The sequence below is a fragment of the Phodopus roborovskii genome, unplaced genomic scaffold (assembly GCF_943737965.1).
Source record: "Phodopus roborovskii unplaced genomic scaffold, PHOROB, whole genome shotgun sequence".
Classification (NCBI taxonomy): Eukaryota; Metazoa; Chordata; class Mammalia; order Rodentia; family Cricetidae; genus Phodopus; species Phodopus roborovskii.
In genome coordinates, this window is record NW_026126517.1 from 13,596,116 (window position 1) to 13,615,498 (window position 19,383).

Sequence of the window (19,383 nt, forward strand, 5' to 3'; positions counted from 1 at the left end):
TTTAACAACATTACATCGTGTGAACAAAAAGTCACATCTCCGCTCAGTGCTCGCTATGCGTTCCGGTCAATAATGGTTAACAAAAGCTGAATATTCCCTGTTTAGGGAAAAGAAGGAAAGAACAACGTTCCTGCAACCCTTCCGTTTTGCAAAGCGTTCCCCTTTCCAAGTGTTTCCTCTTTAATTATGACCTGTTTCCCCTCCCTCTTCCCCCCCACCCGCCCCAGCTTCTGTGAAAGGAGCCCTTCTGTCACTCGTCGCTCGCTCGCTCGCGCTCGCTCTCTGTGGGAGGAGCCCGCCAGAGGAAGCCGTGTGCCTGGGATGCCAAGAGCCAGAGAATGGATCTGCTCCGAGTGGGGACATTGCTGAGGATCCTGGCTTCCCGAGGCGGCTGAAAACAGGCATTTGGTTTCGACTGCCTGAAGGTACACGGAGACCGAAGCGGACCGGAGGAGGAACGGACCGACGGACAGATAGATGGTCGGCGCGAACCCGGGAGGACCGGCGGCGGAGGCTGAGCACCGCGAGCCCAGCCGCCGCGCTTGAAGAGAACTAACTGCACGCCCAAGTTGCCCCGCCGGCTGCCCGCGCGCTGAGGAATGAGACCATTCCAGCTGGATTTGCTCTTCCTCTGCTTCTTCCTCTTCAGTCAAGGTAGGAACCCGGCGCGCCAGAGTTGGAGCAAAGTCGGCGGCGGTGGAGGGCGCGGGAGGCTGAGGGTTAGGAGATGGGCAGGCTCCGGGAGCTCGCACTGGCCGCGGGTCTCTGGGCTGGCCCAGAGGCAATAAGGAGTGTCGCTTCTTCGCGTTTGCAAAGGCAACAAAACGGGACTGTTGATTTCCGTTCATAAGGAAGGGGCTGGGAGGAGAGGGGAGGCTGCACTTTCTCCTCTCTCTTGTCCACTTCCAACTCAAACTCTCAGATGCAGATACAGAGTTCTTTATGCACCCATTATGTTAATTAGGTAGTAGCCTGTGGTCAGGCCATTTGGAACTTCAGGGCGCCTGCTCGCCTTCACCACCAGGTTGGAGAAGGGAAGGTTGGTGTAGGTGGAGATTTCAGCTTCGATGTGTCTAACTTGCCTGGGTCTGTTTAAAGCAAACGTGCAAGGTTTGCACAGTTGCAGGAAGGGATGGGATTACGGAACATATTAAGGCGGTATTTGCAGTGACTGGGGGGAAAGAGAGCTTGTAAAGAGTTTCATTGAATGTCACCGGTTTCCCTGAGCAAGGCTGAATCCTGAATCCTCCAGAGCACTAGATTCTGTGTGTGAAATGAAATTTCGCCCCTGGTGCTGACTGTTTCCTTTCTGCAGCCTAGCAGGTGGATGTTCCAGAAAGAACTTTGCTACCTCTGGGCTCCTTGCCCCTGAAAGTCAAGGGGGTTGGTCATGGTGGAGGGAGAGAAGAACTAAGTGCCTACTTAGCTAAAGGCATCAACAGTCACCTGTGGAATTGGGATTGAAGGGGCCAACTAAACGGTTCCTTCCCACTCTTTTGGAATGCCAATGCTGCCTCTGCCATCTGAGGCAGAATTTGTGCCAGCTAGCACAGCTCTTGGAGGGACTGGACTCTCAGAAAAATCCACAACAGAGAAGTCCATCTGTTGATTAAATGAAGGGTAAAAGTTTTCGAGAAAGCAGCACACCACCATGGGTGGCTGCCTTTGCGAGCAAACGGCATGCATTCCTTGCTTCTCCGGAAAAGCCAAATATAAGTAACACCAGGCTTCCTTCTCTCTTTCCCTGGTCCTTGTTGTCACTGTTGAGTTCCCCTTTATCCATGCAGGTCAAACTTTGAAGTCATCCCTCCTGATTAAACCTCAGGGGCCCCTCCCCTAGAAGTATGTGTAAAGCATGTCTATGCAGATTTATAATGAGTTGATGCACACATTCATATGATGTGTGCATCTACCCAGGACTCCCTACAGCAGCATGAAGATAAATAGCCTTTCTACAAGTTTTCAGGCTGGTTGAATAAGAGCCACTCCAGGATCCTGGGATAGAGACGGGTCTGGTTATATTGCCACTGGGACGTGTGCATGCTTGCATATGGACACTCCACATGCATACACTCACTCCCATTCTCCTTGCCTCTTAGCTAATTCACTTGGGAAGTTTCCTGTGGAATACCTGAGAAGAGAAAGGACCTTATCTCTCTCTCTCTCTCTCTCTCTCTCTCTCTCTCTCTCTCTCTCTCTCTCTCTCACACACACACACACACACACACACACACACACCTCTGCATGGAACTCAGGCAAGTTTTTGTCAGTCTTTTGTATTTTTAGAAGCTTGATCAGTGCTTCCTCGGATTGGCGTAAGAAGCCTATAGGTGTCTAAGTGCTTCCCTGCCTGTCTGAATCATTACAAAGTGTATTTTTCTACTGTGCTTATTCCTTTCTCAGTACCAAGCTATTTCTTGACTGCCTCATATGAATCTTTAAATATTTACCTGCTGAGGGCAAATGCTTTGTTTTGTCCATTCTTAGCTCTGAGGGCAGTAGAAAGAAACCACAGCCCCATGCACTTTGTATCAACTCCTTATTCTTGGTCTTCTGAGCTTGACTTGCAATGCCCAACAGTGGGTGTGTAGTCCATGGAATCCAGTGCAGCCTCAAGAAGATTCTGAGAATAAAGTGGACCCAGGCAATCTGAGAATCCTCTTGCTCTGAACACTAGGGTTCATGAATAAAGGAGTATCACTATAGCAGCTAAGAAAGAAGATGATTGATTGGTCAGATCTTTTGACTTGGTTCCTGAACATTTAAATTGTCTTCATATTGCATTTGTCTGTTTATTTGTGTGTGCTTTCTCTCAGGCAGTGGGTATGCAGAGAGCCATCTCTCAGGCCCTAATGAACATTTTAAAAAAATATGAATGTTGCTTGGAATATTGTAAATTTCCAAGAAGATACCATTTGACTCTTAATATATATCCTAGTGCCACATTGTACCTACTGTCATGTACTGGTCAAATTATCCCATAGTGCAGTTCCATCTTCAGTGAGACAGAGAAGGAGTAGCCCATGTGGTTCCAGACAGCCCCCACCATGATTTCCTAACCCAGGAGTGAGGTTGCAACCACAGTGGCACCCCTGCCCACACACACAAAACACCTTGCCTGGACACTACCTTCTACAAGTCTGTGCCTTCTGGATGTTTCCCCACAGAAATGCATAAATGGTCACAATAGTCCTTCACTCAGAAGGAATAAGGAGCCAGGGGTCTTGTTAGGGCCTTATATAGCATGCTAATGACACAACCATCTGCTACCCAGCACTTTCCCCAGTGGAAACCCATGTGTCTTCTTGGGGTTCTGGGGATGCAGTTCTCACACTCAGTCCCAGGATCCAGAGCACCCCCCCCCAATGTTGTGAAGTTTTCATTGGCATGTGGGTAAATTCCTAAAGTACATCTCAACCATCATTTCCCTCCTGATCATTGACTATGATTCACCTTTACTTTGTTCCACAACTCTTGAGAGAGGGTAAAAACTAACATATGTTAATGTCAGTAATGTTCTGCCTCTTTCTCTTGAAGTTTGAACTTTCTATTTAGGCTGATATCACCTATTCTTTTTTTTCTTAAGATGGCAGTAGAGGGGGGCAGTCCCCTGCTCCTTCCCTGTCAATGTCTCTGGGCTTGGCTCCTGATAGGGGATGGAAAGCTGCCAGCATATGCTCTTGGTGGGTTTCTCTCTTGCTGTAGATGCCTCTTCCCTCAGCTGTCAGGATGGTCGTGCTTTGTATAGAGAAGGATAATGTCACAGCACAATTTGCCTCCTGCAGAGAAACGGTATGTTCTGCCCCTGGGTGAAGAACAATCGATTCTCTTGTCATCCATAAACTTAGAACTTGATATGTTTTTCCCTTTATCATTTTAGTTCAATGAAACTATTTCTTTCTACGCCCTCCTTAATCTTCCAGCCTCATCCCATCTACCCTGTGCATGCACATCTTAGGTAACTTTGAAGGGATGGGGTCTCAGCAGGACTGAAGACTCCCTGCTTCTCTTGCATCTTAAGTTCTGAGTCAGTTTGGACAATATACAGTGGAGCAGACAAGGTGGCTTCCACTGCACAAGGTCTAGGAAAAGTGTGTTCTCCCAAGCCATGGCATTCCCAGAGTATCCTGTCCTGCCCAATGATGAGATGCTCACAGGTTTCCAGCTCTACCCAACACAGAAGGTGTGTTTGCTTCACCTGTGCCCCTTGATGTTCTGAATGTTTAGAATAAAAAGAAACTCACATTTTCCAAGTGAGTGGCATCCCCTAGCTGAAGATCCATCTGGGATCCATTTCCTTAACAGACCTTGCTCTCCTGATGATCTGGACACATCAGAAGGAGAATCTGGTAGTCATTGGATGGTAGAGTTGCAAGACAACCTGAATCTTCAAGGAAACAGAAGGGCTTCAAACAGAAAGAGAGTGAACAGAGTGGGTAGGGATATATGGCCATGGTGTAGAAGTCATGGGGGTGACAGCAAGCATGGCGGAGAGGGGCCATGGCAAGAAGCTGGAGTTTGCCAAGAGCTCTTTCGGGGAAGGGAGAGAAGAGGAGGAGCTTGGATAAAGAGCATCAACATGTCAGAGAGGACCCCCAAAATAAAGGCAGAGGAGGATCAGAGAAAAGAAAATGGGTATGAACAACCCTAGGAGTACTGGTCCTCACCCAGAGATGTCATAGAACAATGAGACACAAGTCCCTGCCCCTGCTGCTGGCACCCCGGTGGTGTAACATCCAGGGGAGGAAGAATTACTTCTTTTATCTTGGATCAGAGCACCACTGCCAAGGATGAGGGACCACTCCTTTGGCAAAACTTCTGGGTGGGGTAATGGGGCATGCCTGTAGGGAATATGGATGGCTTCAGTGGCTGCTGCCCAACAGGGAGCCCTCAGAGCTGTTTAGGATGAAAAAGAAGCTCCCCAGGGACACAAGAGTGTGGGTGGGGTCAGCATTGGAGCATGGCACTGAGAGAATGCCATGGGTACAGGAAGGAAGATCTGGCTCAGAATAACAGCAGTGAGCTAGGCATAGTACCAAAGAGCAGCCCTGCCTGGTGTGTGCGCCTCTGTTGGTGGAAGCCAGGGCCAGCAGGAGATGGGGTGGAGCCAGGGATTAGGCCTGAAGATGCAATTTTTCATTTTTGTTTGGCCCAGTGGGGGTGACTTAGGCACTATTATATTGCAGACCCAAAAAAAGCACATGAATAATCCAGAGTGAATTCAAGAGATTTCAATAGCAAAATAATAACAATACTAATGATACCTTTGATTTGTGGAGTACTTTTCTTCCAAGGAGATAAAAAAGATAAACTGTTTTGGAAACAGGAAGGCGAAAAAATAAAATTGCCTTTGATGGAGGAGTGGAGAGAAAGGCCAAGAATACTTGTTTTAGGGTCTTAACGGAGATGGGGATTGTGGGAGGAGTGGGGTGGGCATACGCTTGATCTCAGCTGCAACTAGTTCTTATCCTTAGAAGATGTTGAGATGATTTCTAGGCGGAAAGACAGTTCAGACATCTTTAAAATCAGGGGTCAGTCAAGAGACAGAGAGGCTCTGAATGCGACTGGTGCCTATTCCTAGTCATGTTCTAATCCAACAGAAGAGGAGGTGGGTGAGATCATGAACACGCCTTTATCCATGCTTGATTCACCATAGCAGCAACCCTCAACTTCAGTGGTGGTTCTTGCAGCATGGCAGCTCCAGTTTTCCCTTAAGGCCAATGAACATCCCAGAGTGCTTAGACCCCTAGGATTTAGAGCAGACTGCTTTGCTGGGAGCTGTCCATTCCATGGACTTAAGAGAGCAACCACTACTGTCCACAAGCCAGAGGGAGAAAAGTACCAGCCAGTGCCCTGTGCCTGTGTCCTCGATGCTTCACCCGCATTGCAAATAGAATAGGACTTTATTTCCAGTTAAAGGAATGAAGCGAGAGCCGACTTCCCTGGCACATAGCACCTTTCCATATGTCATTGTGTGGCATTTTCTTTTCCTAAGGGGAAATCAGAATTTACCCAGTTAGGTATGCACATCAAATGAGACTATAGATACCTTCTAGATCATTAAAATGCTTCTTTCCCTGCTGCACAAGGGACAATGTGCCCTGCTTTCTGCCAGAGTTTTAGTATTAAGCATGACAGAGCTTTGACCCCAGCCCACTCTGTGCTATAGAATGAAAGGCCACGGGAAGATCTTAGTGAAGACACCAGCATGAACTTTCATTCACTTTCTGCTTTCCAGAGCTTAGCATCAAACACTGTGCTTATCCTTGCCTCTCTCCCAGAGGCAAAAGAATGAGTATTCTGGCTGTATACTTCCAGAAGTCAGTAAATGTCAATATTGGATAAGTGTTTCCTTTATATCATGGCAATTTAGCATAAGCTGCTTGGAAACAAATATCTTCCGTAAGCATACAGTGTTTCCGTGAGTACACAGTCAACACCACTATGAGGATTAAATAAATGTCAGCATTCTCTGGGCACACTTGGTAACCAGCTTAGGCCTTGGAATGGTGGCCAGTATGGGTGGATTGTGTGCCTTACATAGTTCTTTTGTTGGGGCCCATGTGGGCTGTGCTGAGTGGGAGGTAGACAATCAAACTCTTTCCTGGGATTACCAGCTAAGACTGTGGCCATGCAGACACTTCCCACATACACTGAGAGGTTTCTCTTGGCAACCTAGAAGTCTTTCTATGCCTCCTATGGTCCCCCCCCCCCACACACACACGTACACATGGACCTGCCTATGTCTCTAATGACAAGGTCAAATAAATTTGCCCAAATCCTGGGTTTTGGATGATTGAAAATGACCAGAATATGCATGAGTCTGACTTAGACACACCAGGCTCTCTTGAGGAAAAGATGGGAAGCTGTTGCAAGTTCAGGTTCTTCTCAACTGATGCTAACATGATGGGAATTAAAAGCAAGAAGCCAGCATTGCAGTGAAAATAAACACACATGGTTTTCACCCTTCCACATTTTCCCCCAGGAGCTCCTTAGAGTCTGATTTCTCAGTGGACAATGTTGATTGTTCCTTATTTTGTGAGCAAATAGTATTTTGTGACATAGGACTCATCTATTGGCCACTCAGACAGTACTTATTGCAGGCCTACTGTGTGGTAGATATGATGTGAGAAGTAGTTGTGGAGATGGATGAAGCCATATATCTAGATAGGAAGCCAACACTTCCAGTAAGGCTGTAGACTGGTGCTCACAAAAGAGCAGGGACTGACAGCCCAGGGCTTCAGAAAAGGGTGTCCATAGGAGATGCTCTTAAAGGATGTGGAGGAGTGCTCCAGCTAAAGTGTGAAGAAAGTAGTCCAGGCTGCACCTGGGAGTGTGAACAGACAATATATAGACTATCTATATGGACAGACATATAGACTAGAATGTGACAATACTCAGCAGCGGGGGCTACAATGGATATGTTTGAAGTGTGAGAGGAACCTTGGGAAGGACAAAGCTGGCTGGCTTGTGGTTGTGAATAACATCATAATCCTTTTAAGGATGGGCTGATAGAATGAAGTCAGCATCTTAAGAAGATGGTTAGTAGCTTAGGGTCTACAGCCTTCTCCTAATCAGAGCTTTGTGGATTCATTTGTTATTCTTGGTATTCCCTGTACATCATATGAGGCTGAAAACTAGAATTGAATGGATTACACTTACCTTTTCCTTGCTCATCTTTCTCTATGACTGGTATGTTCAGATATGGATAAGTGGGCAATGAGAAACCTAGTTAACTGTTGGTTCACACACATACACACACACACACACACACACACACACACACACACACACCGCTGCCACCACGAAAGAAGGCAGAGAAGGGGTGTTGAAGAGAACTCAAAACACTGGAGACATGGAAGGCTTAGGACTCCTGGGTCATTACTGACTGGAGGAATGAGAGTTGACTATGAAGCCACCTGAAGGTTACAGGGTCAGAGGGAGTACCATGGTGAGAGGAAGAACAAACCAGAAAGGGGGGGGATGGGAAGCAAGATGCCTTGGGGGCATTTTCTTGGCAATTTTGTTCTTGTTCTCAAGGGAAAGTAAACTGTACTGGCTTTGGAGAAAAAAAGGTTACAAGCTAGATGGCTCTGCCTAGACGTTAGAAATGCCTCACAAGTCTCCCGTGCCAAAGAACCTTTCACTCATGAGTAGAGAATAGCGTCAGGTTTGCCCCTGTCTTCGGGGCCTCTTGTCAGGAACTGATGGCAGCTGACAGAAAGCTCAGTAGGGTACAAAACCCTCAAATGTCCTACAAGAAGTAGTCAGTGACATTTGCGACTCAGTAGATATCTGGGTGTCCTGCCTGAGGCTGGCCAATAGAGCAGGACTCTGTTGCAAGTGTTCTCAGAAAAGAATTCAGAGCATCAGGAATTCAGAGGCCAATTTAAAAGGGGGGCATGAGAATGGACAAGGTGACACATCAAGGCATCTAACTCTATGGTTCCCAGGATCCTATCTCTTAGTTACTACTGGGTTGTTTTGGATAGTACTCCAGGTAGGTAGATCATGCATTCCAGATCCTTTTGGTACCCAGCAAATTCCTGTGGCCATTGTTGACAACAGTAGAAACAATAACTGTTTTCATAAAGACAACTATAATTAGCTTCTATGTAAATCATCAGAAATTGCAGAGCACAATTTGCACAAACAATACCTCATTTTATCACAGTATCAATGAAGGCAGGTTGGATGCTGTCAGATTCCCAGAGAGGTGATGTCTGACCAAAGCTCTTTTCAGTCCAGCTCACTGTTTTATGTGGGTTGATGCTTCTTAGAGAAGCTGGTGGCTTCCAGCTACTTTAGGTCATCCACATCAACTATGCATGACAATATCAGTTGCAGGAATGGAAGGAAAAATCTTGTACACGCACCCTACCCCAACTCCCACCCCTCTCTGCATTGGAGAAAGAATCCACTACACAAATGCTCTGCTACTGTGCTCCATACCCTGCATGTTCACATAATTCATGCTAATCATCCATGTCCAAGCATAAAAAAACGATTTTAGCTGTTCCGTATAAAGATCAGGGAGCTGAGCCCCAGAGTTGACCTTCAGAAGGGAACCCAGTCTCAGTAGCTCTATCTCTATGATTCCAGACTCTGGCTGAGCTGGTCTGTCACATTTCTAAAATTCATCTTTACACAAAATGCTCAAGGTTTCCAGGCCACTGGGGCCTGGGAAGGGGCAGGGCTGACAAGTAATCTAGAAGTTGCTTGTGTAATTCCTTTTATCTCTGCCCCATTCCCTCCTTCTGATATCTTCAAATCAAGGAATTGAGGGATTTTTCAGAATTCCTTTTATCAGTATGGTGTCTAGAACGCTGAATCTACAAGTCTACGAACAAACATAAAACTATCAGGTGAAATATCAAGACTAATAAAAAGGGAAGGGGAGTAAAACAGAAGCTGTGGTGTCAGTGCACACAATAATGTTGAGGTGCCCAGGCTAGAGTCATGGGGAAGCTTAAAGGTTATTTAAAGCCATTCTCCAAGGAAGGCCTTGAATGCTCACCAGGTCACCAGGGACACTGCCAAGAGAAACATCCCCAGCAAGCCACTCACTCCTGAGCTTCAGCAAGAAACCATTGTGCCCTTCTGTTCTTCTATGCATGTCAGTGCCCATTTCTATCAGTCACCTGCAAATGTCACAGGTGACTCCACTCTGGTGCAGTGTGACAGCCCACCTGTCACCCTTGGCAATGCTGGGAGCTATGACGGCTTCGGAGTCACACTGGGGCTTAGCTGGCTCTTTGGGCAAGCAAATGTTCAGAGAACAAAAAGTTAAGTATGCATCGGTGTGCTATACAGGAAGGTTCCCATCCTCTGCTGCCCCATGCCCTGATAGCTAAGGTGAAACCACCACTTAATCCCCAGTGGCTCTGTTCCTTATATTGTGGGACTTGCACTTTCCCGTGCCTCGGTTGTAGATGCAGGAGTCCGCTGCATGTTTGCATTGAACTGCAACACTTAGGGAAACAGGCTTCTGGAACCATCTTCTTACACAGGGTGCTGAGTATGTATGAGTTGCAACTGAGGAGATAGCAGCAGTTGGCAAAATGTTTGGGGAATTAGATGGACGCCGAAGATTGCAGTCCCGAGGATAGCCTGATGGTGGCAGCAGCCGCGCTTGTAAAGCCCAGGAGTGAGCCTAGAGCAGACTACAGAGGGATGCCTAGTGGTTTTAGGCACAGCAGGGCGACCTGAAGCTAGGGCCCAGAAGACTAGCGGGAGGCAAGGAGTTCGGAGGAAGGAGGGGGGAAATGAGACAAGGCATCGATAAGCCACAGTTCTCCCTCCCAGGGAGAGGCTGGGCTCTGCTCTCTGGAACCCACTGGGTTGTGAAGGTAGAATGTTCAGAGGAATGCCTACACAGGGAAGCTAGAGTTAGGTGGTTTCAATTAATAACGATCAGAGGGGTTTGGAAGAGCTGTGCAAAGGGGAGTGAGCAATCTCAGTTCACCAGCATTTTCCTGCAGGAGGGCTGATGCTTTTCCTGAAAGTATTGAATCTCAGACCTCCCCAGGAGATGGCTGGCCACAAAAGCTCCTCCTTCCCCTAGACAGCACAGTCCTAATGGGTCTCATGCCCTGGCTTCCCCAGGGTGCCACCTGCTTCACATCCAAGAATCAGTCCTGGTGCACTATTTCCATGCCTCAAGAAAGTGTCCTTACCCCTGGTGTCCCCAGCAGACTGTTGAGGTGAAATCTGTTTTCACTTCTGGGAAGAGATACTAACTGCAGCTTTTTAACAGGGTGTCCTTCCAAGTAGGAAACAAGATTTCAGCCAGGTGCTAGAAGCAGGTGTCCTGTAGGAGGGAAGGTAGGAGAGTGTTGATGGCCCCAAGAGCCCTGTGACATTCTTCTTTCTATTAATCTCCATGTGTCAATGTGTCCCTCAGAGTTATGACACGTATCTGAAACCCTTGGAGTTGGTCCATGCAACATCAGTTAATGTTGTGGAGATTAGATGAAGGAAGGATGGGGCCCTGTTAGCGGCATACCACAATCTCGCCTGGTCTGTGAAGCCCAAGTCGCTAGTAGCACTGGCCACTGATGTTGCCTGAAGTCTTCAGGTCCTGTATATTCAGGCTGTTGGTGGGATTCTGTGAGGTTTGCATAAATCCAAGCCACACCCCTCACCTGGCTTACCATGATAGTCCCTAACTGGTTTTACTGCAATAAGGTGAGCTGCTGCCTGCTCAATGTGTCTTCACAACTGCTGTATTTGGGCATAGGAGGCAGCAAGTTAGACAAAGATGTTTAGTCTTTAGAGAACTGGCAAATCTGGTAGTGAATGGCAGAGAAACTCTAAGCATCTTATGTCAAAGCAGAAAAGTTTTCACAGAAAAAAAATTCAAATCTTTACCCAGAATACAGAACATTCAAATCATAGGGAATAGTTTGAAAATATTAGGGACTCCTCCTAAATTAAGTTTGCTGTACCAATAAGATGTGTGACTTTGCCCTTCCTCCCCTCAGCTACCCCCCCCCCAAGTTTGATCACATACCAACATACCACTCTTTTCACGAGGAAGTTTCCTTCTAGCCTTGAGATCTCACCCTGAACAGGTAGACTGGGAAGGGAGGAGCAGTGGGAAAATCAGCCAGACTAGTGATGGCCTTGGGACATTGCTGTCTAGTGTTTTGTTGCCCTGGAGCCTGGAACTACTACATCAACAGGACCAGCTGTGGAAAGGTCTTCTTGAGGTCTGGGGACAGGCTCTTTGTTGACAATTGCACACATTCTTCTTCAGAAATGTGAAGCAGGGATGGCTAGACCCAATTGCCGATGAGAACAACTGAGGCTTTGCCCAAAGGTCACACAACTGCCAAGTGTCAGGATGGCAAATGGCAGCTAAGTTTCTGTGTACAAGATCCCAAGAGCCCTTTCTGCCCAGCCGTTGGGAGGAGTATGTCACAGTGGTGCCTTGGCAGCTGGGTGAGTGTCAGCAAGCCAGAGAGGCTGGTGGAGCTGGTGATTGTCCTCTGTAACCTCTACATGGCTGGAGAGCTGCGAAGTAGAAGGAAACCTCTTCCCCAACAATGAGGCTGAAGACAATTCGAGGAGCTTCCCATGTGGCTCTTTCACCACCAGCCAGTCCTGTTTAGTTTAACGCTTAGAATGCCTAATTCTTACTTCTTAACAAGAATCTACCCCACCTAACTCCCCTTCGGTAGATTTTTTTTTTAAATAAACCCCAATCAACTAAAGAAGAGGTTAAACTCCTTTTAGCCATGTGCTGGGAGAATGGAAGTATTCTACATACAAAGGCATTTCAAGACATCAAAACCCTCCTCCTTTTTTCTTTCTTTTCTTTACTCTTTTTGTCAAGTCTGGAATAGTAAAAATGTCAGGAGACTACATGGTTCTGAAATGATTAATAATGGTCATTAAGAAGAAATAAAAAAGGAGTCTTGGAATGCAGGAGAGCCTGAATGTCGTTCAGCTTACAATTCTCCTTGCTTTGGCTTCAGCAGGCAGCTTACCTGGTGTCAGAAATCACTTTGGAAGGTGGTACGCATCTGCCTAAGCCATGCTTAAAATCACAATATTGGCTTAAGATAGACACTTATGATAAACTAGCAAAACATGAAAGTTCTTTGAAAGTTTAAAAGCACCTTTAAGATAGAATCAGAGGCATACAGAGGAAGAATCATGGCAGATAGATGTTGGCATAGAAGACATCAAATTCTATCTACTTATCCCACAGCCCGAGTTCTTCCCTAGGCCACACGAATCGTATCAGGATTGCAGTGTCAGCCTATGGCTGCCAGGACTCCACATCCACATGGATGCCCCCTTTCCAGGCTCAAGTTTTGCTTTGGGTTTTCTCTTCACCAAACTGGGGCAGTGGAATTCACAGATAGAAACCCATGCATTATAGGCAAAAATCACTGTTAGAGCTGGTCAAAATCAAAAACCATTCAGAAATCATTATTACCTTCCTCTCCTGATCTCTTGCTAAAATAATATGAAACCTACATTTCTTTCTCAGAATCAGAAGTTGTTCTAAGATGCATACAGCAAATTCATGCCAAGGAAAATGTTTAACATTTTTGTAGTTATTTATTTATGATTCAGTTAGATTACCCCTTTCTCTCCTGCCATTGACTCTGAGCTGATATGAAATCTGTTGGCTATACTCATTCACAATTGCAGAGAAAAAGGGATCCGGAGGTGTGACCATATATGCCTCTGTATATAGATACCCTCTGTTTATAGATAGCTGGGAACTCTATCATATTATCAGGGGAGTATTGAGGCCTTCTTAGGGCTCCCAGGTTCTCTGTCATAGTGCATTTCAACATGTAATCTGCTGATCAACTGGTCCACCAGTATCAACATCCCATGGGTAGAAGAAAGAGTTCTCAGGCCTCAAACCTTCTAAATCAGAGACTCTGGGGCTTGTCCTAGCAGCCGGGCCTTTGCAACAACAACAACAATGACAACACACACACACAAACACACACACACACACACACATACACACGCATGCACCTGTTGTGGATACACTTACTTGAGGGTGCTTGTCTATTGCTCTGAATCTGGTTTCTGTACCTTCCTCCCTCACTGGCCTTCACTTGAACACTGCTGACATTGAGCCGGCAGAGGTTTGAGAGATGTTTCTAACCAGAGGATATAAGGTGACTCAAGGGAGCTACCACTAATGGTTCTCATATTACATTACCCTCAGGTGATTTGTAGCTGGAGCAAATGAAACCAAGAATTACACTCAGTCTTGAGTCTAGGAAAACAAAACTCACAATGAGATCAAGACCAGAGATCTGAGAACATGGCAGGGTTGCCAGGCTGTCATTAGCATCACAAGAGCCCTTCCTCTCAGCCTCACAGAATGACTTTGAGCCCTTCCAGACCTCTATAGAATCAGGGAAGCTGCATGATGATCTCTGCTGACTGGAAGAATGCAGCTGAGTGCAGACAGATCTTCACCTGCACTTTTGGATGTTTATTTTAAACTCAGCACTGTTCACTAGAGATGCCCAGGTCCATAAAGGGATATTTTCTGCTTTGTATAGTGAAGAGATTCAGAATGTCTATCATAACGCGCCATGAGAGTTCTCATGGTATTTTTTTAGAAAAAAAACATCTTCAAGGTCAATACCACCATGAACATTGATATTCATTTTGTTGTGAACTTGGATCCGCTTGCTGCTTACTGCCATTTTATTTTTCAATTCATAAAAAAAGATGTTCTCATCACTAGGCCTCTGGGCCTCTTTCTTCAATCCAAATCACCAAAGGGAAGCCACATGGCCCGAGCTGCTGAATCCAGCAGCCACTAGGAGAGTGAGCGGAGCCCATGGTGCTCAAAGGCACTCAGCCCACAGTGCAGTGGCTGCTTCACAAAGACCCGTGTATGAAAGCCAGAGCAGTGCCCCAGGGTGGTAGTGTGACCCATAAGAATTGTCCAGTAGGAGGCTGCTGGTTCTCTTGGGGTATGTCCTTGAGAGATATCACAGGATAATGGCCTCTGCTCTCTTTTACTTCCCAGTGAGAAGGTGAGTGGTTTTGTTCTATAGCCAGTGCCTCATCAAATGTGATACCTTGCTCCAGACCCCAAAACAAAGGGTTTTCTCAGTCACAGACAGGACCTCCCAAACCTGTAGGCTGAAATCTTTTCCCACCACAAATTGATTATCTCAGGTATCTGTCACAGTGACTGAAAGCTGAGAAAAACACTCAAGGATATCTAAGAGAGACAGGCAGGCATGAGCAAAAGTTAGCAGGCCCATGTGAGAGACAGTTGGGCTTCTGTATCTTGAGACTATAGTATTAAAAAGTCATAATACTACTTTTCAGGCTCCATGAGGGATTATGAGGTCATCCTTATACTCAAAGAAGTATGGAAAGTTCTGTAGCCAGGTATGCAGACATAGAGGCAAACAAGCAGTCTGGCTTCTGAGCAGGGCATGGTGTCCCTTAGCTAGCACCCAACACCTTTCAGGGGCAGAGTTTAGCAAAATTAACCTGGGATTACCTAACTCCCCTCTCCCACTCTCCCACCCCGCTCCAGTACAGCTATTCAGCACTCCTGAAGTCCTGTTGCTTCTATGTTTTTCGCTGTAACCAGACATTTCTTAGATATGGAGTATTTTCTCTGAATTTGTCAATTGCTAATGGACTAGACATTGTTGATATATTTATTATATATATACTTATTGTATTTATTGTATATAGTTTTTCTTATGTTAGTTATAACTTCCTTTTTTATTTTAGACCAAAAAAAAAAAAGGGAAATGTGGTGATATTAATAAGTAAAGCTTGCCTGAAGATCAAAGGTGGAGCTAGGCACTAGTTAACCACACTACCCCTCCTGAATACCCCCTCCTCCAGGTAGCCCCTGGCTAACTGCTGTGCTAAACACTCCCATCCCTCCACCAAGATGGAAATTTCCTACACCTCCCTCCCATAAGCTCAAGTAAACATATTCCTCCTTCCCACAGCCCTCTGTGGAACCCTCTTAGGGAACTTGTTACAGTGTATCCAAGTGTCTCATTTCCTTCTTCACTTCCCTTCTGGAGCCCTCAGAAGACAAGAAAATCTTCTATATTTTCTTCGGCTATGCCTTTGTCGAACTAGGATGCATAGTAAGCACTCAGCCAATATTTCCTAGGCAGGAAATGAATCTCACATATTACATGTCCATCACTATGGATAATGCCTACCTTCCAGGCCATATTTCATTTACCAGTCCGTGGAAGTGTCTGACAAAGTCCCTGCCCTATACATTACTGTTAATGCCCTGTACTCCTGGAGCACCAAGTATTCCCTGGGGATGGCTGGTAATTTAATTCCTTTGAAAGACCCACGGAGGGCTTGGACCCTTACGCCCTGACTCAGGAAAGGCACCCCCCCCCAAATCACTCACAAGAAACAGTCTTGATGCAAAAGCATGAGGTCTTTTATATTCCAGTGCACTGCAAAAGCATGAGGTCTTTTATATTCCAGTGCACTGGGTTCCACAGCCATACTCCACGTGGGGTAGAGGACTGGGAACCCTGGGTACAGAATGCAGACAGCTTTTATAGGGTTACAACAAAGCCCACTATTACAAACCAATCATCTCATAGCATCCAGTGTGGACCAATCAATTTGAACTATCCAAGCCCGCACTTAGCCCAGGAAGTCTGCTTTTGCTAGGGCTTCTGGGAAGTGTGACAAGCCTGTGCTTAGCCCAGGAAGTCTGCTTTAACTAGGGCTTCTGGGTAGTGTGGCACAGCTCATTTCCTGTTCTCATTCATTCACAGGTGCTATTGGTAAACCGCCCTGTCATAAACAGTCAAGAATGACCTTTTGCCTACTCACTGCTAGGGGGCAGAGTCTAGGGAAAATTAGGCTAAATTTTTCCATCCTTACACTTCTTGCATCCATACAGTATACAGTCTCTAGAACACATGCACACTGATTGTGTTCGGACACCCCTAAATCAACTTTCATTCTTGTTCTAAGAGATAAGGAAAATGATCCCAAGTTATTCTGTGGCCTCAGCCACACAAGGTAATAAGTGTGACAGTTTCCATGAAAACCTAGGGACTCCAAATCTGAGTCCCATGTATGGTTCCTCTTCTTCCAGGCCTCCTCTCTAAGTTCCTTCACATAGGATGATAAACTCAAAGTTTCTTGGAGAACTAGGAACCCAGGGCATTCTCTGTGTCAGCACATGGAGGTGATGGGCTGAGTACCTTACTGTGAGCAGAAAGAAAATGAGCCTGAGTTCCCTCATGATTTTTGGTGACACTATTCATTATTGATGACCACCAAGGCACAAGGGTTTGGGAATACTCTAGGCCATGGAGAACCACTTTTGACTATAGATGGGTGTTCTAAATGAGGCAAAATGCAGAGAACACTGTAGCCTATTGTCTTAGTTAGGGTTTTTATTACTGTGAAGAGACACCGTGACCACTACAATTTTTGTAAAGGAAAAACATTTAATTAGGGTGGCTTACATTTTCAGAAGTTCAATCCTTTATCATCATGCTGGGGAGCATGACTGCATACAGACAGGCATAGTGCTGGCTACATCTTGATCAGAAGGCAACAGGAAGTGGTCTGAGTGTCACACTGAATAAAGTTTGAGCAAAAGAGACCTCAATGCCAACCTCACAGTAACACACTTCCTCCAACAAAGTCACACCTACGTCAACAAGGTGCCACACCTGCAAATAGTGACACTCACTTTTGGGGCCGTTTTCTTTCAAACCATTAAGTCCATTGTCTAAACAATTAATACCAATATCAAGCAAGACGTGCCAGGAAGCTCCTCAAAGGGCAGACTTTCAGTGAGCATCTAGCCATGGATCTCTGACATACACCATTTCTATGTAGTGTCAGCTGTCAACTGGTGAAAAATTTTCTAAAGGTCTAAAGCTCCCAGTTCAAAGCCTCATTCTCCAAGCATGTAACCCTGGTCCCACACCTATGTCCAGGATGCCCCTGGCTCTGCCTAGTATGGGACTTTGGGTCTGATCCTCCTAGAATCATGGCTTCCCTCTTGCTTGCCTCAAATAGTTGTTGTGGCTCTCTGAAAATTTGACATATGTGAAGAGCTCTCACCATAGGAGAAATGTTTGGTACCCCCTTCTTCCATGTTTACAGATGTGAAGATGAAGCCTAAGGTGAGTGTGAACCTGCTCAGAGTATTAGTCTCTTTTGAGGTTATATTCTGTGTGGCTTTAAGGGAAATCAAGGCCTTAAGGGAAGGTGAAGTGGTTTACCAAAGCCAAACTTCCCATTGATCTAAAGTCTTCCATTCTCTGTAAAAAATTAATTTGTTTCCTGTGCTTCTGAAACAGCACCAGCAGCTCAGGATCTCCAGGGAAAGTTAGAAAAGGTTTCTCATAATGTTTGCCGAATCCCCTGCTTGAGAAGAGGAAGCCCAGGTGAGAAACGATGTACAGTAGTGGGTTTAGTTTCCTTTCATTTCCTGCCTTAACAAGTCATCAAAAAGTAACTGGCTTAAAACGGCACAAATTATTTGCTGGCATTTCTGGAGTTGAGCAATCTAGAATGGGGCCTGTGGGGCTAGAGTCCTGGTGTTTGGCAGGGCTTTCTGGGAGCTGCAGAGAAAGAAAAGAAATTCATTTTCCTGACTTTTCCAGGAGACTATCTGCATGACTTGACCCACAGTCCTTCTTCCCATTCCAACTTCCAGCTTGCATTTCATGAAATCCATCACTCCTGCCTCTCATCCCTGTGCCTCTCTCTTACAAGGAACCTTTTGTCTATATCAGGCCCATCAGGTTTGGCATACTCACAGCATTTTTCTCTATATCTTTAACCTAATGATGACCACCAGAATCTATTTTGTCACATAAGCTAACCTATTCAGGGATTAGGTCTGGGTGTCTTTGGGGTCCATTCTTCTGCCTACTATAGGGACTAAAGCTGGATGGACTCTCCCACTCAGGAAAAACATCTTGTCTATATGTGAACTCTACCTCAGTCTCTCTCTCTCTCTGTAAGGCAGAGAGAATGACTCTGTCATTTGCATCTATAAATAAAATACTTGGGGATTATTAAATAAAGGTTGCTGAGTACAAAATGATTATTATACTATGAATTGACATAAATTACGCCTGCATTATTCAATGGAGTCACTTCTATCATTGGGTTCCATAGGGGAGAGATTAGGAGCGCATCTATTAGATTCTGTAGTTAAATCGCACTAAATGGTTCTTAATAGCAATTGACTTGGTCTTCATTAGCATAGAGCTAGAGAACTCCCCTTTAAAATACCATATAGCCAGGCCTCCTCCCGTCTTTGGAGTAATTGAAATAAAATAGAGATCCAGTAGCAACAACAGTGCAAGGGAAAGGACAGATGCCTGCTGTGGATTCCTGTATTTTATCTGCTACAGGTATGAAGTGGTTTGCAGCCTGTGCTTGCATTTTTCTTCCCTGGCTTGTGTTTGAGAGTCTGGCTTTTAACTGAGGATCTGGTGAGAGGAGGGAGGAAACTGTATGGATGTGAAGGCTGGGAGATGGAGGATGGGTTTGTTTGTCTGTCTTTACTCTTGATGGAGCAGAGGCGAACAGAACATCAGATGTCACCCAGGATCATTTTGCTGTTTGAATTCAATGTCCTTTAAAGGTTTTTTATGAAGTCCGTTTTTCATTAGGGGATATTTTAGAAAGTTTAGTTCTCCCCATCCAGGTGTCCAACAGGTGCATCAAGACTCCTGGGAGGTTTGGGTCCATGAAACCCCTCTCTGGACTTTTCAGATCAATTCCGGATGTTCTGCTAAGGGCCAGAGGGATCAACTCTGGCTAAAGGCAGCTCCAGAACCTCTCAGAGTCTGCCTACACCTACCTACATCCCCTCCTACTCTGCCTGAAAAGGCAGAGAGAGAAACA

At 45.7% G+C, this 19,383-nt stretch overlaps 1 protein-coding gene across 4 annotated transcripts in view; it reads left to right on the forward strand.

The window, feature by feature from the left end:
* Nucleotides 1–265: 265 nt before the first annotated feature.
* Kirrel3 (kirre like nephrin family adhesion molecule 3) overlaps nucleotides 266–19,383 on the forward strand; it is a 553,509-nt gene continuing 534,391 nt past the window's right edge. For all 4 annotated transcript variants that reach the window (XM_051197044.1, XM_051197046.1, XM_051197045.1 and 1 more), the window contains exon 1: nucleotides 266–654. In XM_051197044.1, coding sequence (XP_051053001.1) covers nucleotides 600–654 — 55 coding nt within the window. In that variant the 5' untranslated portion in view covers nucleotides 266–599. The remainder of the gene's footprint in view (nucleotides 655–19,383) is intronic.